This window comes from Trametes versicolor, assembly GCF_000271585.1.
Source record: "Trametes versicolor FP-101664 SS1 unplaced genomic scaffold TRAVEscaffold_4, whole genome shotgun sequence".
In the NCBI taxonomy this organism is placed as follows: Eukaryota; Fungi; Basidiomycota; class Agaricomycetes; order Polyporales; family Polyporaceae; genus Trametes; species Trametes versicolor.
In genome coordinates, this window is record NW_007360324.1 from 525,334 (window position 1) to 547,663 (window position 22,330).

Genomic DNA, 22,330 nt, shown 5'->3' on the forward strand with positions numbered 1-22,330 from the left:
GAGACGGGGAAGAGAAAGACATACCGTGACCTACCTTGAATCTTGAGAGCTTGGACGTCGAACCTTGAGCCTTGAACGTTCTTGAGCCTTGAGCCTTGAGCCTTGAGCCTTGAGCCTTGAGTCTTGAACCTAGAGGAGAACCAGACAAGAGAAAGACATACCGCGACCCACCTTGCAGAACCTTGAGGAGAACCAGACCGGAACAGGATACAAGCGGGTAGAATACAGGCGGGGAGGACACGGACGGGAGGGGGCGCAGACAGGGATGGGACGAGACGGGGAAAGGAAGGGGACGGGAAAGAGAATGGGGAGCTCGAGAACGCGCCCTCCCCCGCTTCTTAAACGTCGAGCGAGCGGAGGCGGCTGACATTGTTTAGCCCCCGTGGTTGACTTTTCCAGACACCATAGGCCCTCTAGACCGTCAGCCTCTGCGGCAGACTCGTGGGGAGCGAGATCGACACCGAACACAGTCCTGCCGCCCAGTCGGAATTGCAAGCCAGTTTTGATTCGTTCGTTCGAGGACGGCTGGCGGAGTACTTCAGTAGCTGGGCATGAAAGAAATATACGTGTCCTTTACGTGACTCGAGCTGAGGGTACTTGCATGCAGTACGCGACGCGTCGTGAGCGCCCAATGCACATACGAAGCAACGTGACCGCGTTCATCCACAAAATCGGCCACAATACTCGCCAACATTGGGCTGGTCTACCAGTCATAGAAGTGGTGGCACACCTCGCTGAGGGGTATACAGAGATTGGAGCGTGTTCAGCTCTGAAAGAGGTCTCGGACAGATAGAGGGACATGATTCAAATGCCCGGCCGTGTAGACCAACTTTACGGGTTTTGCGATGTTGGGCCCGAGAGATTTGGACGGTTTGGTATTTGTGTGAGGCAGCTAAGCAGTAGAGAGGCCGTAAGAGACGCCAGTTCGAGACAATGACGATCAAAGGCAAACAAAGGGACGCGAAGGATGAAGCAAAGGGACTCTTATCTCAAATCCCTACGGCGAAACTTCGCTCCTGATTGTCTTCGCTTGTCCACTGTCCGCTGAGGTCGTTCTCCATTCCCCGGCAGCACTGGTCGCTGGTAATTGTTGTATCTCGAATAGCCACTTATCGCGGCACGCCAGGAGCTGAAACGCCCCGGGGAAGCATATGAAGCATGGTTGGAAACACTTGCAAGAAAGCCATGTCTGGGCTCGAGGAGAGGCTGATGGTGGGAGAAGACAAGGCCGGGCAAGACGCGTCGGACTCGGAGTCGGAGGGGAAAGCAAGCGCTGTGTCGGGACGTGACCGCGATCGGCCGCAGCAACCGCCTCGTCGCCTTCTCTCGTGGCGCTACCGTCGCGGCGCCGGCTGCTGCCTTGTAGTGCCTAGCACCGGCTGCACCCCTCCTTGTTCCCTACAACCATCTCCCCCACACAACGATGAGTGCTGCACCTTCGACGCTCTCGCTCCGTCGCTCGTCTCGGCTTCAGACCAAGGCTACACCCACCTACGCGGACCCCGAGGATGAGGATGAGCACTCGGCGACGTCGGCTACTCCAAGGGAGCGTAAACCGCCAGCTAAACGCCCTCGGAAGAGTGCACCTGCGGACCTCGGTGGGCCACAGAAGACCCCTTCTAAAGCTCTCGGTCCGAAAGGCAGGAGGCGTATCCTGAGCAAGCTTGTAGACATGCCTCTCGACATACTCTACGAGGTGAGCGCGTAGTTGCCGCAGCGGGCAGAGTGTTGATTAACTCTACGTTTCACAGATTTTTAGTCACCTGCATCCGCTTGACCTCTTGCACTTGGCGCGCACGACGAAGGCGCTCCGCGAGGTTCTTATGCGCCGTTCTGCCGTGACCATCTGGCGGAGCGCTCTTAGCAGCGTCGAGGATCTTCCTGACTGTCCGCCAGACCTCACAGAGCCCGGATTCGCCAACCTTTTGTTCGATCATCATTGTCATGTACGTCGCTTCTGTGCTACTCCCCAGGCACTATATTTTGTGAGCGTCCCTGGAGACGCCGTGGCAGCCCATTGTATAGCATCACATAGCCCTGTCCCGATTGTGCGAGGAGCATGAATGCTGACACACTCTCAACTAGTTTTGCGTTAAGGCCAGAGTTATGACGACCCTCTGGACATGTCGCTCCCGGGCGTGCAAACAGTGTCTTAAAGAGCAGTAAGCATTATCCTCCCAGGAAGCCACATGCGACCTCATGATCCGTTAGCTTCGTGCCTCTTTTCGACATACTTGTCGCAGCGTCCGAGCATATGGCACGCGGACCGCAGCAGCTCATCAAGGTGTCTTCTATGCTGCCCATGGAGTACCTAAATAACAGTCAGCCATTCATTCACTGCCATAAGTATGACGCCGTCTTACATGCCGAGTAGAACTGCTTGTGCCGAAGTTCAGGGCCGACGAGCTAGTTGCACGCATCAAAGAGTGCGAAGGCGACGAAGCTCAATTGAAACAGCTCGAGGACGAGCAAGCGCTCGCCGTTAAGCTCCTCAAAGACGTACGCATCTGTACCCAGGTTGCTTTATAACAGTAGCTGAATCATCTGTGCTTTGCAGAGCGCGCTCAAGTTCACCGAGTGGCAGATTAGGCAGAATGACAAGCGTTCCACGGACCTTATGGACCTACGGATACGCCGTCGTAAGCAGTACGTGCCCAGTCTCATTCCTTGTGGCATGTATGCTCATCTGAAGAGCAGAATCACCGAGCGACTTTGCGACCTTGGCTTCGCCGAAGACCTCAAATGGATGACATATAAGCGCATCGACCAGTTCATCGAGCACCCATTAGTCAAGCAGCCCAAAGAGCTCACCGACCGCAGTACGTTGTCCCCTCCCCCATTCTCTCATACCCTACATAGCTTGACTTGGCACAGTCTGGAACAACATCCGCGCGCCCATGGTCGCCTTCGCCGAAGACGCCCGCACAGAACGCCTCATGCGCGAACGCTGCGCACACTACATCAACCGCCTCTCCGTCGTGCGCGACACCGTCGTGCGCTTCATGGCGCGCCGCCCGCTCTGGGAGGCCCTGCCCTCGATCGCGGACTTCTCGTACCACACCCCCGGCTTCCGCGTGCTCATGGGCGCGCCGCGCGACGCGTTCTTCCAGCCGCTCGAGATGCCCCCGGCGCAGCTCGAGGCGATCCTTGCGGCCACCGTGCGCGAGTGGCGCAAGAATATGGCGCTGAAGCTGTATGATATGATCGAGAGTGCTACGCAGCCGTCTGCGGGCTCCTCTGACGCCGCCTCTACTCCTGCCCCTGCAGCTGCACCTACTGGTACGGAACCGACAGAGGGGGAGGCGGGGCCCTCTGTCCCTAGAACCGACGTCGCCACGACCGCGACCGCCTCTTCCACCATCGCCTCGTGCACCTGCTCACCTCCAGCCCACCGCGAAGTCACCCCCGAACAAATCGCGAAGCGCGTCTGCTCCGCACTCACCTGGTTCCGCTGCACCTCCCCCACCTGCGGCGCGCTGCTCGACTACCCGCGCGTGCTCGCGCACTCGTGCGCGCACGCCGCGCCGCCCGTCGACATGCACCCCACCACGGACGCCGCGGACCTGCGCAACGCGTACGCGCTCGTGCTCGAGGAGGTCCCGTGGAACCTCAGCGGGACTGCTGTCGTATTTGATACTCAGGCGGCGGCCGCTGCGGAGGTGGTCGTGCGGGCGTGCGGGCGCGATCCGAAGCGGACGGACGGGTGGGAGATGGAGGCGGGGAAGGCGCGGCTGGTGTGTGGGCTGTGCAGCAAGGACGGGCAGGCGTGCGTGATGGCGTGGCAGCGTGCGGTGAGCCCCTCCGTCCTGCGTCTTGCTGGGCTTGCGCTCATATGATTTGTTGCGTTGTAGGTCGAGCACCTGTGCGAGCATATGCGCGCGGGGCAGACGGCGAAGCTGACGCGGCTGAGCAAGCGCGACGCGCGCCGCGTGCGCGACATCGAGCCCGTCCGGCTCATCCCGCACTTCTCGTCCGTGTACAAGATGTGGGGCTGTCTGCGCTGCCGCGTGCTGCCCGCGATGACGCTCGTGGACATATTCGACCACTGTGCAGTAGAGTGAGCAGCCTTCTTTGTCCTTGGGTCTCCAATGTTTTGACTGACCGCCGCGCGATAGGCATATGCTCGACATGCCGGACGAGGAGGAAGACTACGACCTGCATCCTGATGCGGAGACGGACCATTATGTGCCTGCGCACGATGTGTACTACGATGCGTCGATGTTCCTGACGCCTATCCGCCGCTGAACGTTGAACGCCAGCATAGCCCTGGTATTGGTTTGTTCTCTTACACCCTGGCGCCATCCTGGCTCTTTTCTTGTCTGCACTTCGTTCACACTTCTGTATTATCGGTTTCTCCGCAAGTGTGCAATAGTATACATATCCCTACTAATCGCTGGATCCACTGTACTATAACTTCATACAAGAATTTGCACTTGTTGCATGTACTTACGTTCATGATAGGAACGCATAATATATTACGAATACACGTACACCGTCGGAATGTCACCGCTTCCGGTCTCCACTAGCTAACGGCCCAAACTCGTCGTCACGCTGCTCGTATGGCGACCAGCGGTCTTTTTATACAAGTTCAGGCCCATGGCCCTCACGTAGAGCTTTATGTTTTGCAACGCGACGGGAATTCCGTGGCCAATGATACAACAGTGGTTATTCCTACACCATGCACTTCCTACTATGCATCGTATCCATTATCATGCTCTTATTCGTTTAAAATTCGGCAGGGTGTTGGTATTGCAGGTCGACGAACTTGCGACCTTCGAGAGTCTCGACAACCTGCAGAGCTGCCATGTCAACACAAGGCCCGGTATACCAGACGGGGCGGTATATACTCGTACTTTGTCATGGAGGGCGCCCTGTAGGCCAACTGCCTTCTGGGCGAGCCCGCCGGTCTGGGGAGCCCAGGGGTGCGGACGAGTTGGAACCGACGTCCTCGCCTTCAGGAAAGCGCGGGCAAGTTTCTACGCGCGCATATAGTCAGCTTCTTTGCCTTTTGTGTAGCATATATTCAAAGTACTCACATCATTCTCCTCTGGGGTAAGCTTCGAGACGATGAGCGGCAGCTGCTCGTCCTCCTCCTGCTTCGCGTGCGTAAGGAACGCCGTAACCGCCTTCTCGAGCACCCCATCGTACCCGGGGCTGTCCACGCGCGCCGCGTCCGCGTCGTACACGAGGCGCTTGATCTCCGCGTGCTCCTCCTTGTTGTGCACGGCGGTGGAGCCGAGGCTGAGCGCGCTGTACTCGTTGTAGACGGAGACCTCCTCGGCGTCGCCGTGGATCGCCATCTCGCGGATGAGCGTGTTTGCGATCGCGGTCTTGTCGGCGGGGTCGGAGGCGGCCGTGTACCGCTGGAAGAGGTCGCGGACGTTGTTGTGGTCGACCTTGATCTCGTGGGCGACGTCGAGGCTGATGGCGGCGGCCATTGTATCTGGGTGGTGGGGGTGGGGAGTTTAAAGCGTGAAGGTAGGGTTGAGTACGACGGCGGGGACTTGGCGTCTTTATAGCGGCAGGCCATCGGTGAGCGCAAGGTTTGTCGCTGAAGTCATCATGAGCGCATCGTTGTTGTTCGGTTCTCTGTGCTGGGGCCGAGCAAAACAGGTCGTTCGTACTCTTCTTGCAGCGATGGGGCCCCACAAGACGCGTCCAACGTCATCTTCGCTTCGCTGCACACAACGCGGTCACGTGTATAGAAGATCTGCAGCCACACACGCGTCGACGAATCAAACTTGTCCCATTTGGTACAACAGACTGCAGAACATATGGAGGCCTAGAGCGAATAAGATACGGATAACTTAGCAGGTATACAGACACACCACGGCAACCCCAGCGACGTAGTCTCAAGCCATCTCAACGTCCTCCGTCTGACTCTGCCGCCTCGCCACCTTCTGCGCCGTCGGCGACTCTGGTTCGTCGACGATCTTCCGCTGCTTCTTCTTCGCTGGCGAAGCTTCCTCGACCTCTGACGTTTTGTCTAGCTCGTCGTAATCCGTGGGCTCCTCATCTGAGGCAAGGAATTGCGGCAGGCTCTCCTCTTCCTCCCCTCGCTGGCGCTTCTTCGCTGGCGCCTTCCGTTTCAACGGCGTCTTCCGACTCTTCGCGGGGGTCTTCTTGGACTTGGCCTCGGCCTTGATCAGAGCCTCCTTCACCTTCGTCGGCGTAGACCCCTCCTCGTAGACGTGGCAGAGCTCGACCTCCACGCCCGCCCGCGAGAGCACGTCGATCCACACCTGTTTCGACGACGTTGGCTCAATACCCGGCCTGGCAAGAAAACGACATGGGGTATGGACACACCTTCTGGTTCTCTTGCAACGAGTCGTTCGGGCCCTTCACCTCCACGAACTTCGTGGTGCCATCCGTTGGATGCCACAAGATCAGGTCTGGCACACCACCGGTCCGCGCAGCGTACTCCTCGCACATCAACTTGCAAATGATCGCCAGTCCATTTGCCTTCAAACCCTGCTCATCCGCACGACGCATCGTCAGCCGCGTGCTCGTCCCCGCGGAACACATATGCGGAGCGAACGCACCTTCACAATTCCCAACAGGTCGTCCTTTTCAAACAAGTCCCACCGCACGCCAACGCACATCTTCCCCTGGTGCGTGTCGTACGCTGCTTCCAGGATCTCCGCCGCGCGACCATCCTTGATTTCTGCCAGTCGTGCATCCGCCAGAGGCTGTCGCACATAGTAGAACGTGTCCTCTGCGAGGTCCAACGGTGCACTCTGGTACCGCGTCTCGAAGGCACCGGGCACAGGCGCAAAGATGATGTCCCAGAAGAGCAGCCCGAAGAGCGTGGTCACGATGCGGCCCTCGCAGTGGAAGCTAAGTAGCACAAAAAAGGGTGAATAAGTTCACAGCGGGCAAGTGTAGGATATGCGCACCCTTTGAAGCCCTTGCCCTCGTAATACTGCAGAGCAAGCATTTCAACGGACACCTCTTCACCGTCACGACCCCGCCAAACCGACTTGCCGGTGGTCTTCTCGGGCTTGACCTGCGTGCTCAAGTCAGATTTCACGGTCACGAGCAGGCACTGAAAAGATAGGCTTACATCCGCCCCTGGCTTCCGCGGGGTATCCTCCGCCCCAAGGAACCGCAAAAGCGTCGCCCTCGCCTTCACATCCACCTCCTTCCCCTTCCCGCCCGTCGTCGGCACGTTCACCACACACCCCGCCTCATCCAGCTGCAGCCGCCGGTCCAGCCTCACGCCCCCCACATGCACCGGGTCCGCCTTCTTCTGCTTCCCCTCGCACTGGTGCCGCTCCCCGAGCGGCACGTCCACCCACCGCTCGCAGCGCGTCAGCCGCCGCTCGAGCATCGGCCGGAACACAATGTGCGTGTCCTGGTCCTCGAGCGCCGCTATCACACCTGTGAGCGCGGCCTTCTCGACGCGCAGCTGCTCGTCGTTGTCCTCCGTCGCGTCCCGCAGGTGCTTCATGAGCAGCAGCGCCCGCCGGTCGTGCCAGCGCCCCCGCCGGCCGCGCCGCCAGCGCTTCTGCGCGAGGAGCGCGTCGAGCACCGCGAGCTCCTGCTCGTACTCGTGCAGGATCCCGAGCGCGTGCGCGCCTTTGCATACGACGCGCGTGAGGATGTGCCCTAATGTACTGTTAAGCGCCCGTATATGTTCTAAAACGACGAGAGCTCATACCGCACTCAAACCGCTGGAGGGCGTTTCTTCGGCCGTCGTCGTCTCCTTCGGGCTTCGTCTCGACGAGCGCCTGCCACCTGGGGTAGTGCGACTCGAGAATATCCTTCACCAAGCGAGCGTTCTTCACCCTCGTGCTTTCCTCGTCTTCCTGCACGACCGCTTTCCCGCCCTTCGGAGTGTTCGCGACCACACTCGTCCCCTTGCGCGGTGTGACGGGCGTCTTCGTTCGTCCCGGCCCCGGCGTGCGGCTCATCGTCGACCTGTCCCGTCCGCGCGCCCCGGGGCCGTAGACGTTGTCGAGCAGGTCGTCGACCTCCGCCTCGACCGCAAGGGCATCCTCGTACGCGAGCAGCTCCGCACGCGTGCGCCAGATGTCGGGCGTGCGCGCATACACGTACTCGGCGAACTTCCACTTCTTCGCGCGCGCGAGGACGGCGGGCGTGAGCAGCTCGGGGGTGTGCTGCGTGCTCCGGAAGTAGACGAGGTTCGCGCGGCGGAAGAGCGCGACGACGTCGGCGTTCAGGCGGATGCATTTCTCTACGTGGGCCAAAAATCCATGAATAACTTGTATGTGTCCGGGTTAGGATGGGTGCATAGGCGGGACGTACCGAGTTTGTTCATGACCATTATTCGTACGCGGTCTTGTTGCGTCTTGTAGGGGTCGAGGGGCTTGAAGGGCAATTTGCCCTGCTGTAGTTTCTTGCCCTTGGAAGAGCCAAAGGGCAGTGTGCTCTGGACCATGTCTTTGCCTTTGCCCTTCCGCGATCCCACCACTGGGAACGCGAGGGTGCCTTGAGTCGAAGACGAGCGTAGGATGCTCTCAATGAGGACGTCTCGCTATGATGTATCTCGTCAGGCTGGTGAATATAATATATATAGCTAGCGCATTTACCTTCTTGGACCTGAGCTTGATCTTGAGCTGCTTGGCGATGTCTGCAAGCTCGTCCGTGTTAAGGCAATCAAGCAGCTCCAGAGGTGTGGTCTGCTCCTCGTCATCGGCGAACACAGAGAAGTCTGGCGATCTGGGCGTCGAGGTCGGAGGAGGAAGCTCAGGCTCGTACTCGGGGCTGCGAGAAGGACCGGCTTTTGGAGCCTCTTCCTCTTCGTCGTCAAAGGTCAGGTCAATCACGTCGCGCTCCTCCACCTTGATGATAGGGTATTTGGGTGACTTCGGGGAGCTAGGCTTCGCCTGTGGCTTCACTTCCGGCTTCACCTGGGGCTTGACTTCCTTCACCTGGGGCTTGACTTCCTTCACTTCGGGCTTCGCTTCAGGCACGGGTTCCGAACGGGTCGACGGGTCGGCGTCCGGGTCAGGCTTGACCTGCGGGTGCGCGTCAAACCGGAAGTTGGGCTCCATTTCTGGGATGACGATCTCCATATTCTGAACGGCCGGCTTCACATCCTCCTCCTCAGACGGAGGATGGCCACACAAGATGTCCATCGCATCTCGGATGCCGTTGCCAAGCTCTGACTGGTACTTGAGCGCGCTAAGACGATGCCACTTGTCCTTCTTGCGCAGACACAGGCGACAGAAGAGATATTTGGCGGCATCTGGGGTGCGTACGTAAATTCGAGCCCTGGCATGTCGAAATCGGAGGAGCGCAGAGAGGACATACACGGTAGCCTGTGATACTTCATGAAGCAGTCCAATTCTTCCTGGACAAACAGCTTTCCTTCTCCCAGAAGTACTTCCTTGAGCATTTCTGCATGCCATACGAGCGGTTAATGGATATACACGCGATATGGTCTACTGTGGCTGAGAATATGCGTACCTTCGAACACCTTAACATACATAGAGACCCCATCGTGCGTGCTGGCTTCTGTCTCTGTGCTGGGCCCAGCGGTGGTATCATTCCCGCCAAAATCACCATCTGCCGCAGAAGAATCCTCTGGAGACCAAAAGACCAGTTTGTTTGCTAGAGAAGCCGAAGGAGAGCCCAGAACCATGTTCGAGTCACAGAAGACAGCTCCGAGTCGACGCGTTCGGCGCTCAGCAGGATAGAGGAATTGAGCAGTAGAGTGAGAATGGGAGGAACAATCTGGCTCGTCCACCGGCCACTGCCCAGGGGTCAGAGTATGAGAGACGAGGACAAGACGCGACACAGACAAGCGCCCGTAGCTCGCGCTCGCGTGATGTGACGCGCGCGACGTCACGCGACGCGTTTTCCACGAGCACGTTGCTCTCGACCACCATCATCGTTTTTTGGATCTTACCCCGCGACGCCTGCATATAATCTGTCATATCAATGACCGCTCGTCTGTGTCAGAACAGCTTGCGGCTTACCTGAGAAGAGATCGAGATGACACACGACTCGGGCTTGAAAATATAGGGACTTCCCCGGGTTGGGCGATGATGCCGCCAAATTCAAGTAACCCACCTTCGTGCGTTAAACGGCGTCCGCAAGTATCGACATAACCTATCTTCAACCGTTGATCAGTCAATTTCAACAGGCCTCAGACGAGAGCATGCACAGCTCTATGATAGATTCAAGTGGTCGCCGGCAGCCGTTCATTGCCCTCCATCCGGGCGACCATGCCTGGGTTTTGAACACACTCCGAGGACGCCCCGCGAGCCACAACGAGTGCCTAGACTTCTTGCTATTGCAACATTGCGTTCACTGAAGTCTCAAGCACGACCAAAACTGCATGTATGCAGCTGGACTACGGACCCGGCAGCGCTACACTGCAGCTGCTGCGATCGCCCCTGGTATGGTGGCTGTGCCGCACGCTAGCAGAGGGGCTCGGGTGTGGCCTCGTGCTATGACATAGCGGGCAGCACTCTCCGCAACATGCATTGCTTTCAATTGCCCCGCAGCCTGTGCTCACCACGCCTCCAACTTAGTTCCGCCGTCTTATATACCCCTCTCTGCATCTTGCCCCCTAACACATCCGCAAGTGGGCCCTCGGATTCCATCATGCTCTCCCTCAGCGCCCTCCGCCATTCCCCTCCTCACCCGGGCTGCAAGCTCAAGTGGGATGCTGTGGGCGCGAACGAGCTCACAATCGCCGCACAGGAGCTCTCCTCAGCGGACTTCATCGTACGTCCAATGCCTGCGCCAGAGCACACCACAGTGGCTCACCTTCTACTTAGATGAAGCCCAATGAGCTGCACCTCGCCTTCGACGTCGGGCCCCTCCGCTCGCGCAACCACAGCCGCTTCAAGCGCACCACCACACACGACCGCGCCCCTCCCATGTCAAAATCCCACCTCGACCGCGCCCGCGACCCCTGGCCGCCCGCCCTCTCGCGCTCGAGCACCACCGCCTCCCTCGCGACGGCCGCCATGACACTCACCGCCGACGCCGCGGTCCTTGTCACGCGCCACGTCCGGCGCGAGTCCACACACATCGTCTGGGGCGGCATGCTCGCGTTCGAGCCGCCCGCGGACCGCGTCGCCCTGCGCGCGGTGCTCGTCAAGATCGCAGTCGACGAGGAGGGCGCGGAGGACCTGCGCGAGCATGCGCGCCACTATGAGGCGCTTGCGGAGCGCGGGCTGTATGTCGGCTACTACGGCCTCTTTGTGGACCGTATCGGGAGCACTGCGCTCGTTGTGGAGGACTTCGGGGAGGAGTCGCCGCGCTCAGAGAGCGCATCGGTTCTGTCGGGGCGGTCTTGGTGACCGCAGCTAGCAGCTCGAGACGGCGATCTCGGGATTGTTTGTTCTGGGTCCTCGGTGGTGCGTTTCGAACTCTCCTCTACATTGCTTTCGGATAGTATAAACTTTGGCATAATACCCCTTCTCGTGGACTGGCCATCTCGCTCGTTACTGTCGATTATCACGGACTACGGATCCGGATCGCCCATGTATACCTAGTGCTATAGTACGTCTCTGTACACTTTGTACAATACCACGAACATATTGCATTACAGTCGAAACTACTTCAGAGTGAGGGTACTTCAGTAAGAGGTGTTAACCTTTATCAGACGGTGTAACGGCACAACGAAATACAGTCTGCGAAGGCTTTCTACGGCCCTATCCTCTTGCTTTCAAAAGGTGGAGAAGCATACTCATAAACATACAGGGAACATGGTAAACGGAGGTATAACACAATCAAAAAGCGTCCTTCAATGCACCGCTGCCATCCCATCCTCCTACCCTCTCCTTCCTGCTCCCCCGCGCTCAATACCCCCTCCGCAGCCTCTCATTCTCCTCCCGCAACCTCTGGTTCTCCTCCCTCAGCGCCCTCAGCTCCTCGCCCAGCCCGCCCACCGCCTCCTGCATCTCCCGCCTCCAGCTCCCGCCCATACGGATCAAGTCCAGGTGCAGCCCCGTGATCTCCTGCTTCGTCTCCGCGCGGAAGTCGTGCAGCGCGTCCCGCAGGAGCGCCTGCAGCATGTCCTGTGCCGCGCGCGCCTGCGGGCTCGCGGGCGCGGGGTTGCGCAGCGGGGAGGGCACGGGCGCCCAGCGCGTGGCGTTTGCGCCTGGGTGTGTGGGTCCGGGGAAGGAGCGTCGGGGGGAGACCTGCATCGCGAGTTCGGGCGGTGGGCGTGCGGACGGGGCGGCCTGCTGGTAGTCTGCGTCGTCTTCGCTTTCGCTCGCTCGAGAGCGTGCCCCATCGTCGTCGTCTTCCTCTGCTTCGTCGTCGCTCTGGCTGGCGAAGCCGACGCGTCGTCCTTCCTTCCGCATATCGTTGCCCTCGCCCGCCTTGACCCACTCGTCCACCTCCGGAGTGCCGAGGCCAAGCACCCCGGCAGCGGGAGCCGCACGCTCCTTGCCCTTCATCTTGTACGCGGGAATAGGCGTGACGGGCCCGGCGTCGTCAATGTCAGGGAGGTCCGGGCTCGGCGTCTGGGACCGCGAGATCGTGGAGCCCGAAACGCGTCGAGACTGTGTGCGTATAGGACTAGCCGAGGTCCTCCCAACAGCTGACCTCACGGAGGTTTTGCTCGCGCGGCTAGCAACACTCGTCGTCGACCCGGAGCGCATGCGCGGGGCCGCGGTTGAGATAGACTCGCTAGTCGGCGCACGGGATATCGACTCGGCAACATTTCGTGCGCGTGCCTTCATCCCTTCTCTCATCTGGGAGCGAGACGAAGCACGGGAGAGTGCAGAGGACGCTCTTGGGGGCACGGCGGCCGATGCCGCCTCCTCGATGATGGCGGGGACAACAGGTTCCTTCGCCCGAGGCAGCGCCAGCAAGTTCTCAATCTGAACTATAGCTTGAATGAGTACCTAGGCAAATGCCATGAGAACTACATAACGAACCTGATACATCTCCGGAGTCTGCGTTCTCGTCCTTGCTGCCTGCTTGATTGACAGGCGACTTCGGTGGCGAGAAAGCTCGCGATGGTGCTTCGGAAGCCGAAGGACGGGACGTGACAGGCGACTTTGGTCCAGCACGAACGGCAGGTCGACTGCCCGACGCGATCCTTCCTGCAGGCGCCGCGGCGAGAGTTCCAGTTGTCGTGCTGCGGACCGGAGCGCGTCGAGGTGTCGTGGTTCCTGCACTGGTAGTTCCAGAAGCCGCTCTCGGTCTGGTGGGTTTGGGCAGTGTCTTACCAGCGTCCTTGTCGAGTGGCTTCTTGGTCGCATCGACGACACCAGAAGAACGGGCGGTCGCCGTTGCTTTGTTAACGTCGCGTTGGACTAGCGGCTTTGAAGTGGCAGTTGCAGTCGTCGTTGCAGTCTTGGTCTGGGCCTCGCCTGGCTTGAGCTTCTTCTGCAGAGCGTATCGTTAATATTTGAGCCGCCGACATCGACGTCGCACATACCTGAACACTAATGGCAACCACTTGGTCCCCGTTATCGCTCACAGTGATCGACTTTGGAGGCTTGTCCAAAGCGCGGAGATCGAGAAGCAGGAACTTGCCGTTCTCCGTCCCGGCGTATACAGCCGCACCCTCCGCGGAAAACGATAGACAGGTAACAGGCGCAGGCATGGCGACCATCCTGAACAACCTATAGTAAACCAACGGGTGAGCCACAGGGCCGGCAATGAACTCCATTAACGACGTACCCCTTCTCCTTCTCAAGATCGACGAGTGCGACGGTACCGCCACTGCAAGCAACCGCTACCAGCGTCTTGCTGAAGGGACTGCAAGAGACAGCTACGATATGACCCAGGTTCTTCTTGTCCTTGTCAATGTCGATGGTCTTCGCGGGCCCTGAAGGTCGGGTAGTGTCGTACACAAGCAGCTGCGAGCCTAGGCCGACGAGGAGGCGCGTTCGTAGGTGCGGGTGGAATGCACAGGTAGTGATGCTGTCGCTCCCGCTTGGGATCCCGCGCAGAATGGTATGCGAGGCTAATGTGAGGTTGTGAACATGGATGCCGCGGGCGGAGGTGGACGCAAGCAAAGAGGCGTCATTGGACAGCGACAGAGAAGTGATTGGAGCCTTGTGAGTATTGAAGGTATTGGCAGGTTTCCCAGTCACCGTGGAAAGGACCACAACCTCTTGTCCTTGGCCATAAATGACGGTGCTCCCTCGGTCCTTGCACAGTAGCGAAGTGATGGGTCCGGTAGATGATCGAGCAGAAAGCGCGATGTCTTCTGAGGTTCCCGAGGCAACATGATACCGAGCTAGACTTCCATCCGCGGATGCCAGAAAGATGGTTCCGCTCTCCGCACTCCAGACGACACCGCTCGATGGCGGAGGCAAGTGGCTTGTCGGGCCGGCGGTGGTGGGTGGGTGTTTGAGGGTAGAGTTCTCGAGAATGGTGAGAGCATTTGTCGTGATAACTGCTGCCATGTTTCACAAACGATAGGCCGCACGAAGCCGCTCCACGACGCAGAGTAGACGGAGGAAGCAGTACGGGTCGGGAGGTCGAGGGATGTGGTCGTCGTGGTTAGAATCGAGAAGTTGATCTTAGGCCTGACTGGCGCCTGTGGAACGCGTCTTGTCGCGTCGCGTGTGTGATCGCGTTTTAGCCTCTCATACGCGAGAACAGATTATATCTGTGTTGATACCGGCAACAATCAAGCCATCGTGGCGCAATGGTAGCGCATCACCTTCCTAAGGTGGGGGTTGCGGGTTCGATCCCCGTCGGTGGTAGTTGGGTAAACGACTACGAGTGGCTCCTTTTTGCCCTTCCACCATCGCGTTCGCGGTGCAGCACAGTTGCAGCGCACGAGCAGCTGGATATTGAATCCAGAGATGATCACGAGTGAGAAATCGACGGGGTGCAAACGCGCATGATATTCATTAATGTATCGGGAGACAAACGAGACCAAGTGAGCGCATCGTACGAAGACACACACAACCCGCGAACCGAAGCCACGAACGACGCCAACAGAAAACGCATTTTGGTTTCCCCGCCCGTACGCCTCCCCAAGGGAACGGCGCACGAGCAGGTACTTATCCCAAGGACCACGAAAAGGTATGCGCCAGGACCGAAGTCCCTCCCTTGGGAAAGAAACACTCACCGTCCCACCTTCAGTAGCATGCCATGGGCAAGGGTGCATCGCCGTCGGCTTGAGGGCGATGACGACTCTTGACGCGGGCCGGCCCATCGGCGTGGTCACCGCGAACGCCATCGTGAGAGCCGTGTCTTGTAGGCCCCTGCCTGTCGGCGTGGTGGCGCATACGGGTGGTGATGGGGGGAAGGGACAAGGCGGGAATGGGGAAAGAGCACGCCCTGACGCGGTATTTATTCCCAGCTCGCGGCAGGAGGCTGGGAGGAGGCTGACATCCGAAGCCCTCGATCGATCTACGGCGACGTCGGGGAGACTTCGTATCGTCAACCTCCCCGCAAAGACCGAACGGCCAGGTTACGCGCCCAGTCCGAATCGTAAGTGTGCTCCGATTCGCTCGTTCCATACCATCCAACGTTAACGGGTTCGGTGCGCGTTACTGGAGGAGCTGGCGCGCTGGAGGATGTGGTGTAAAGAATTCAATCGCAAACATAGACTTGTGTGCAAAGCGATAACTAACATGACAAAACGATAGGTGATAGTTAGAAATTGTTCAAAGTCAATAGCGTCCACAAGCATCATCAAACTCGAGGCACTCATTCTGAACCATCTTCCGAAGGATGTCCCTTCGTCTCCTCGTATTGGTCCACGTCCGTATGCTTCAGGACACTACAGCGATTCGCTCGTCAACGTTTGCATATACTGAAAAGAACGAAGGGCTTACTTTTGCTGGGCCGCTGCGTCAACAACGGGACCCTTCCCATCTCCAACCAGAACCTTCACCCCTACGCTCGGCACACCGTCAACGACGACGTAGATGAAGCCCGGGCCTGGCGGATAGATATTGCCATTCGGCGGGGCGGTGATGGTCAACGTCTGTTGATCGCTCGACACCGATGAGGTCAGGTAGACCAGGCGGGAGTTTGCGTGCACGGCATGCGTCACGTAACCCAAATCCATCAGCGCAACTGTACACCCCGACATGTCAGCGCCTAGACGATAAAGTGGAGATACTCAGCGCTCACCCTTGATGCTCGCGCCCTGATGGGAGGTCACGGGCATGAGTATCCTCAGCTGCGCCGTCTCGCCAAACCCAAACAGCTTCGGAACACCGCCAAGAATCTGCGGCCGCTCCTGCTTCATGTATGCGGGACCCAACCATTCGACGCGGTACTCCGTCCCATACTTAAGCTCACTCCGGTCCAAGTTCGGATTGCTGCCCGCGATCATGATATCTCCCTGCGGAGTGAGCGTCGCGACCGAGTGGTACAACCGCGGAATGTCGCTCGTAGGCATTCCGCCTGTAGAGAAACGCTGCCCGGTAGGACCAGAGGGGCTGTAGAGGACGGGAGTGAGGACGGGGTTGTCGGCGTTAGATGCGCCGACTTGGTTCACGACGTTCCCGTAACCGGAGATGCCAGAGCCCGCGCCGTTGACGATGAGAACTTCGCCAGTGGGCAGTAGGACAGCGTCAGGCATCGTCCGCGCCTGGGGCATCTGCTCGACCTGCCATCCAGCAGCGATTCCAGCGTCAGTGAGCACCATCCGAGAGCACTGTGAGGACGCTGGGTCCTGCGAGGAGATCTCGTAGCCTGGCTTGGTGTCATCGATAGTGGAGCCGCCGCACAGAAGGATCTCGGGGGTGTAGTTGTTCTCTGGGGACAGAGGCAAGAGTAGGCCAGTTCCAGTCATAGGATACGTGACGCGCACGCCGTTCGGGATCTGCGGTAACCTTCGCTCGGTGTTGGTCTTCCAGTCGTAGATCATCGCATCGCGGTTAGCAGCCATGAATACAGAACCGTCGGGGAGCGAAAACGCGATCGGGAAGAGGTTGGAGTTCAATGTGTCGACGAGGAAAGGGAGATGGATAGGAAGACCGTTGGAGTCGTGGATGTTTTTGGGAGGGAAATATTCGACGGTGGGGTTGTTCGTCGTGACATTATTGATCCAGCCGCCCTTGAGAGAACCCCCGATGATCATGGCACTGCCGTCTGAGACACGAAGGACGGTGTTGTACCAGCGCGGGCTGGCCATGCGAATCCTGTCGTGGTTCTCATAAATGTTGCAACCGCCCACGTTGTCAGACTCGCAAGGCTCGAAGATACGGATAGCCTGTAGTCCATCGACATCGCCAAAGTCAGCAGAGGCAGTACGGTCCTCCACCACAGGGTTCCCGCCGACGTTTATGAGAGTACCATTGCTCAGGAAGGTGCCGCCAGCGCAGAAAGAATTCGACTGCATAGAGAGGGGCTTCAGGGCATGTGTCTTCAAGTTGTACAGAGCCGCCCAGGCAGGATGTCCAGAGACGGTAAGCGGATTATGCTCGACCTTGTCCACGACGAGCGCGTGCGTCTCCGAGATAATCGCCAGCTGCATAGCATGCACCCCAGTAGAGCCGTTCTGCACTAGCGTCCACTGAGACTCCTGAGGAAATTTAGATGACAAGTCTAGGAGGGGCGGATACGAAGGTAGGTTCTGAGAAGAAGTGGCCATGTTCTGCTGTAAGGGATCTTGTTGCTCCGCAGACGTGCCTAGCGTCACGACGAGGGCATCGATGTCGATTGAGATCCCGCTGGCTGAGGAATGGCTCGCCCCGGCGTTCAAAATCTTGAGGGTGTGCTTGCCCTGCGGCAGGCCGAAGGCCCAGAATATGCGCTGTTGTTTCATCGACGCTTCGTTGTAGGCATCAACCTCCTGAGTGAGTTGACCATCGATGTAGACCTTCGCCATGCCATGCTTCTTGTCCTGATTTCCGAACCACTCCACACCCGTGCCAGTGAAGGTGAAGGTCATCGCAGCGCCAGGTTCTGAGCTCGCCCGGATACTCTTCTGAACATAGGCAGGGGAGAACGACTCTGTCCAGCCTCCTGAGTAGTGTAATAGGGGTGATGACGAGTCGTAGCTTTTGGCACCAGGGGGAACATAGTATGGCGAGAATCTAGCCTTCGTAGTCGAGCCGGGGAGGAGATGGCCATTCCAGGCTGAGTCCGCCAAGCAAGAGGTGGCGATGAGGACGACCAGCGTCGAAGGGAGGAGTAAAGAACGGATGCCCATGGTCGGCGGGCGGGATAGCTGTGGGGACGTTGGATGAGAGAGAGGGACATCAACAAGGAGCACGCAGCGATGAAGCGAACTACATGATCGTCCGCGTCAAACGTGGGCAAACAACGCGTCAACACAGCCGGGCCGGCCAGTCCAAACTTCGGCCACGACGCGGCATTGCGAATGGTGTATACACGCATTCCGACGCGATTCATACACCAGAAGTGCCGACTTATGTCGGCACTGACCTGAGCCTGATTGTACGCCTGTTTTCAGCATCGCATATTTTCTGCCCTCGCTACTTACAATCTCAGAGTGCTATCCGAGCTTGCAGTTCCCTCTACCGCTTTTTTGCGTATACTTATTTGTGAACTCTGAGCTGCGCGGGCGCGCGACGTCGCGTCGGCGGGTGCGGGCGCTTGTACCCGAACAGCTGCGCTACACAATTTCTAGAATATCCCGAGCAACAAATTGACCGTCCATTGTCCACTCATATAGGGCGCAAGTTTATTTGGATCTAGTTACGCGCTACTCAATCGGGTGCGTGACCGTTGACTCGGAGAACCCGAATATTCTCGATATTTCAGCAGTTTCGGCATTTGCCGGTAGGTTTGGCGCCCGCGAATTTCAGGCCGCAGAATTAACCTTCGCAGGCTCAGGTAATACTCTCTGTGTTCTCCAATACTGTCAAAGTCGAATTAAATTCTAACGGTCGCTGTGGGTAACCAGCGAGCTCTTGGCACTCAAAGTCTCCAAACACTGCTATAGTTCGAGATACAGTGATACAAGTTTCTACCAGCAAATGGCTACAAATTGGTTGCCCTGAGACGTCGCGATCATTCTCTACCACGGAATCTCCTCTCCCGTGTGGCGCAGGTACTTGCCGCTGTCCGCCTTCGTCGCGTTGGTGATCACCTTGATGATGCCCGCGACGCTCTCCTCGGGCTTCAGGGCCGCGTCCGCGCCGCCCATGTCTGCGATGAGCGTCAGCGATGCAACAAAACACAGTGCGAGCACGAAGGACGCACCTGTCTGGACCCACCCCGGGCATAGCGTAATCACAGTGAGGTCCGGCCGCTCGACCTTCTGCTTGTACACCTGCACGCATGCTCCTCGTCAGCCCGCGACCAGAATCTACCAAACGAGCGGACGTACGAGCATGTTCAGCGCGGCCTTGGAGATCGGATACGACGCGTTTGACATAAACGCCGGCGGTAGCTGCGCGACGCTCGCGATGCTGCCTGCCGTGCTCGAGACGTGCAGGATCTTCTTCGTCGGCGCCTTCTCGAGGAACGGCAGGACGACCTGGGAGAGCAGTGCAGGGCCAGCCGCGTTCGTGCGCACGACGTTTAGCAACGCCTCCGGGTCGAGCGTGAACGCGGTGTCGAAGATCGCCTGCACCGCGTGCGGTCAGCCGCAGCACATGTAAAGTGCGGGGAGAGGAACGTACGATTCCGGCGTTGCTGATAAGGTAATCGAGTCCGGTGGAGCCCAGGATGGCCTCGAGCTGCTTCGGGAGCGCGCGGATGTTGTCGAAGTCGGAGACGTCGAGCTGCACGAGGTGGAGCGTGCCCTTTGCGCTGCTCTTCAGCTCGGCGAGCGCGGTTGCTTTATCCGGGTTACGGCAGGCTGCGACAACGACGTTGGTAGGGACGGCGACGAGTTGCTTGACGAGTTCGAGGCCGATGCCGCGGTTTGCGCTAAGGGCGGGGGAGGTTAGTGGCTGGTTAGTGTACGAGGAAGAAAGGGAGGACGCACCCGGTAACGAGCCAGGTAATCGGGGACATAATGTGTATTCGATCGATTTAGAGGTGGGTGAATGGGGGGATATGGGGATGTCGGCGTGTTCGAAGCGTATTTTATAGACATCATGGAACTAGAATCATCGATTCGGACTTGGCTGCATGGTAGCTTAGCAAGAGGGTCCTGCGGAACCTCGGATCTGGGCGCCATACGACGTGTTTTCCCTCGAAGCTGTGAGTCAGCACACCGTCATACGCGGCCAGTCATATACCGACAAGTGGGATTAAGTCCGCCGTCCGGAGAGACGAGTGGCGTGAGCGCCATATAAAAACCCTCTTCGAATCGACATCCATATGGACGGATGCATGCATACTCGCATTTGTACGTACCTCCGCTCGCTTGAGTGTCCTTGAGGCGTGACTGGGCGGCGCCCATTCACACGCTGCATCGATTACTCTGACTCAAAAAGCCGGGTCCGCGATTGCGCTGAGGTGTGGACTAGCGACGGTAGCCTGCACACGTCCGCGTTGCCGTTCAGGCTACTTACGGCTTATGTGCACGAGAAGCAACTGGTAGCAGGCGGCAGGTGAAGTAATCAGTTCCAGTCGGCGATCGTCAGATAAGATGGACACACTACGTACTTTATACGCCGTTGTATGCGTTGCTATCTCCGCGCAGACATCGATTATCGACGTGCGGTGTGTAGTAGAGGGAGGTGCGCTTACCGGCGGCAGTCGGGGTTAGGCTCGAGTTTCGCAGGCTGTTACTTCAGAGCTGCCGCCAAGGGTGAGGAGAGTGCAGAGTAGACTTGAGGATCGCGCGCAGAAGTTCCAACGTACTCGGACTCCTATCCTTGGGTGGCGATGCTAGTACTTTTTTTTGGTAGAGCTCAAGATCTATTGTCACAGTAGTCCTTATTACAGGTTTGTCATGTAACGCAAGATGAAGCTTGTGACACCTACGATATCAGAGGGATGTAACCTCCGCTATCGTCTGCGCGGTTAGTAGAGTAGATACGTCACATACCACGAGGAAATGCTTTTACGCACGCTGTGTGGGGCTCAAAGTCAGATCGGAGTTTCAAAAAACTCCTTCCGATGATCGGAGGCGGAATCTCAACCTTCTCCGACATTTATCCGCTTAATACCCACTAAAACCCCGCTTACTTCTACCCAGGACGGGTGAAGATCAACCGCATTGTCCAGAATGGGGAGCCACGTGCTACGGACCGTGTCCGGGCGTAGTGCTCTCTTACCCAAGTACGCCGCTGTGGCATGTCTATTCAGTGTTAGTCTTGAATTCAACGTGGCATACCAACGGTTCACGACTTCCGCTTGTGAGAACTCCTTGCCCTCATTTGCTATGACACGTTCACATCTCAACTTCCAGATGAGGTATGTTGATTCCGTCCAGAGGATCGTCCATAGATGTTCCCTGCTTCGGAGACGGCCTCCATTGTCGGTTTCGAAGTGAGCAGCCGCTGCCGCTATCATTACTCCCCACGACGGCTCATGCCATTTCGATTTGGTTAGTGCCCAGGTAGTGCGTAGTAAGTCCCATACCGTCTCCCTCCCTACCGCTTTACATCACAGCAGGATATGGTCCATAGACTCAAGCTCGTTGCACACCTTGCACGTTGCGCGTTCTTGCAGTTGGCTGGACATCCTGGGCTTGAGCCAGTGGTTCCCCACCATGAACGCATCGTGTATTGTCTTCCATAAGAACTGTCGGCACTCGCGCGACACCTGCGGCTTCCTCAGCGAAGTCCAGACCTCCTCATTCGACGTCCGTACACCGAAGGCAGCCTCAAATTCTGCGCGCACTCTCGTCAGCGATCGTTCTGTGGCCGGTGATGCACTCAACCGACCGGTAAGGACGGAAGAAGGAGACGGTCGAGAGCCCTAGGAGGTCGAGACCGGGCTGCGGAACGTCTCGCGAAGCGCGAGGAGAAGCAGGTTCGTGTCGGGTGCCCTTCGGGCGGCGCAGTACGCGGGAGAACGCGGTAGAGGGAGCGGAAGAGGGAAGGACGGTGGACTGATGACAACTCAGCTGAGCTGGCGCTCCGCGGGACGCAGGAGGGCCTCTTCGCAGCCCGTGTTAGGCTTCGCAGGGAGTTCGCAACGCTATCGCAACGCTAAACGCTATTTCGCAGGGGTTCGCAGAGTTCGCAGAGTTCGCAGTTCGCAGTTCGCAGGGTCGTCGAGGGTTCTTCGTGAGAGAAGGTGAAATCTGAGCCAAGGGGGAATCTGAATTCTCACAGTCCGAGGGCGTAGGTATTTTCAGGGCCAGCCAAAACCGTGCTACAGTGATCAGAAAGTCTTTACGGAACGTCCGTCGCGGAGGGGACCGGCGCCCGCGATGCGCCAGCCGTCTACCGCGTAAACGCGGAACACGCCCCTGCGCCCTGCCGGTCCGGCGATGCGGAACACACCCCCTCCGCGCGTGTCTGCCCATGCGGTCGTGATATCGCGCGATAAGTTGTTCCGCGCGAGTGCGAACCCTCCGCGCCCGCGCCGCGAAGAGGCCTCTGCCCCA

At 58.4% G+C, this 22,330-nt stretch overlaps 9 protein-coding genes and 1 non-coding gene across 10 annotated transcripts in view; 3 read left to right on the plus strand and 7 right to left on the minus strand.

Annotated features, from left to right (window-relative positions):
* Nucleotides 1-1,423: 1,423 nt before the first annotated feature.
* TRAVEDRAFT_70629 (uncharacterized protein) lies at nt 1,424-4,403 on the plus strand (the record flags this gene model as incomplete). Its single annotated transcript, XM_008038422.1, has 10 exons — nt 1,424-1,696; nt 1,752-1,946; nt 2,086-2,162; nt 2,212-2,321; nt 2,375-2,499; nt 2,558-2,646; nt 2,698-2,819; nt 2,875-3,791; nt 3,852-4,057; nt 4,116-4,403. The coding sequence occupies 10 exons, from the start codon at nt 1,424-1,426 to the stop codon at nt 4,243-4,245; spliced, it is 2,244 nt and encodes a 747-aa protein (XP_008036613.1). The 3' UTR covers nt 4,246-4,403.
* A 322-nt stretch (nt 4,404-4,725) lies between these two features.
* Nucleotides 4,726-5,438, minus strand: TRAVEDRAFT_118561 (uncharacterized protein; the record flags this gene model as incomplete). The annotated part of the gene is made up of 3 exons (XM_008038423.1): nt 4,726-4,791; nt 4,854-4,976; nt 5,037-5,438. 3 exons carry the CDS (start codon nt 5,436-5,438, stop codon nt 4,726-4,728), a joined length of 591 nt encoding a protein of 196 aa, XP_008036614.1.
* Nucleotides 5,439-5,752: 314 nt separating this feature from the next.
* On the minus strand, nt 5,753-9,607 carry TRAVEDRAFT_70630 (uncharacterized protein; the record flags this gene model as incomplete). The annotated part of the gene is made up of 10 exons (XM_008038424.1): nt 5,753-6,242; nt 6,307-6,471; nt 6,543-6,837; nt 6,897-7,006; nt 7,064-7,608; nt 7,661-8,197; nt 8,269-8,497; nt 8,553-9,211; nt 9,277-9,363; nt 9,433-9,607. 10 exons carry the CDS (start codon nt 9,605-9,607, stop codon nt 5,853-5,855), a joined length of 3,192 nt encoding a protein of 1,063 aa, XP_008036615.1. The 3' UTR covers nt 5,753-5,852.
* A 950-nt stretch (nt 9,608-10,557) lies between these two features.
* TRAVEDRAFT_27841 (uncharacterized protein) lies at nt 10,558-11,533 on the plus strand. The gene is made up of 2 exons (XM_008037877.1): nt 10,558-10,698; nt 10,752-11,533. Exons 1-2 carry the CDS (start codon nt 10,576-10,578, stop codon nt 11,277-11,279), a joined length of 651 nt encoding a protein of 216 aa, XP_008036068.1. The 5' UTR covers nt 10,558-10,575; the 3' UTR covers nt 11,280-11,533.
* Nucleotides 11,534-11,780: 247 nt separating this feature from the next.
* TRAVEDRAFT_63816 (YVTN repeat-like/Quino protein amine dehydrogenase) lies at nt 11,781-14,348 on the minus strand (the record flags this gene model as incomplete). The annotated part of the gene is made up of 4 exons (XM_008038425.1): nt 11,781-12,820; nt 12,867-13,320; nt 13,373-13,559; nt 13,618-14,348. The coding sequence occupies 4 exons, from the start codon at nt 14,346-14,348 to the stop codon at nt 11,781-11,783; spliced, it is 2,412 nt and encodes an 803-aa protein (XP_008036616.1).
* A 231-nt stretch (nt 14,349-14,579) lies between these two features.
* Nucleotides 14,580-14,651, plus strand: TRAVEDRAFT_t50. Its single transcript has one exon. It is a non-coding gene; the product is annotated as a tRNA-Arg (tRNA).
* A 955-nt stretch (nt 14,652-15,606) lies between these two features.
* Nucleotides 15,607-18,064, minus strand: TRAVEDRAFT_45420 (copper radical oxidase; the record flags this gene model as incomplete). Its single annotated transcript, XM_008038063.1, has 3 exons — nt 15,607-15,679; nt 15,735-15,978; nt 16,036-18,064. The coding sequence occupies 3 exons, from the start codon at nt 18,062-18,064 to the stop codon at nt 15,607-15,609; spliced, it is 2,346 nt and encodes a 781-aa protein (XP_008036254.1).
* Nucleotides 18,065-18,805: 741 nt separating this feature from the next.
* Nucleotides 18,806-19,839, minus strand: TRAVEDRAFT_164738 (NAD-P-binding protein; the record flags this gene model as incomplete). The annotated part of the gene is made up of 5 exons (XM_008038426.1): nt 18,806-19,026; nt 19,081-19,150; nt 19,208-19,447; nt 19,503-19,752; nt 19,811-19,839. The coding sequence occupies 5 exons, from the start codon at nt 19,837-19,839 to the stop codon at nt 18,896-18,898; spliced, it is 720 nt and encodes a 239-aa protein (XP_008036617.1). The 3' UTR covers nt 18,806-18,895.
* Nucleotides 19,840-20,910: 1,071 nt separating this feature from the next.
* TRAVEDRAFT_120779 (uncharacterized protein) lies at nt 20,911-21,381 on the minus strand (the record flags this gene model as incomplete). The annotated part of the gene is made up of 1 exon (XM_008038427.1): nt 20,911-21,381. A coding segment is annotated over one exon (471 nt), but the record flags the coding sequence as incomplete, so codon positions are not given.
* Nucleotides 21,382-21,387: 6 nt separating this feature from the next.
* TRAVEDRAFT_102873 (uncharacterized protein) overlaps nt 21,388-22,330 on the minus strand; it is a gene marked incomplete at both ends in the record, with an annotated part of 10,614 nt that continues 9,671 nt past the window's right edge. The window contains one exon of the mRNA XM_008038428.1: nt 21,388-21,652. Coding sequence (XP_008036619.1) covers nt 21,388-21,652 — 265 coding nt within the window. The remainder of the gene's footprint in view (nt 21,653-22,330) is intronic.

What these genes read in the sequence shown, in the direction of transcription:
- TRAVEDRAFT_27841 (XM_008037877.1), top strand. Translation starts at nt 10,576, where the DNA reads ATGCTCTCCCTCAGCGCCCTCCGCCATTCCCCTCCTCACCCGGGCTGC. An exon ending in TCTCCTCAGCGGACTTCATC is followed by an intron (nt 10,699 to 10,751) that starts GTACGTCCAATG and finishes CCTTCTACTTAG; the next exon opens with ATGAAGCCCAATGAGCTGCA.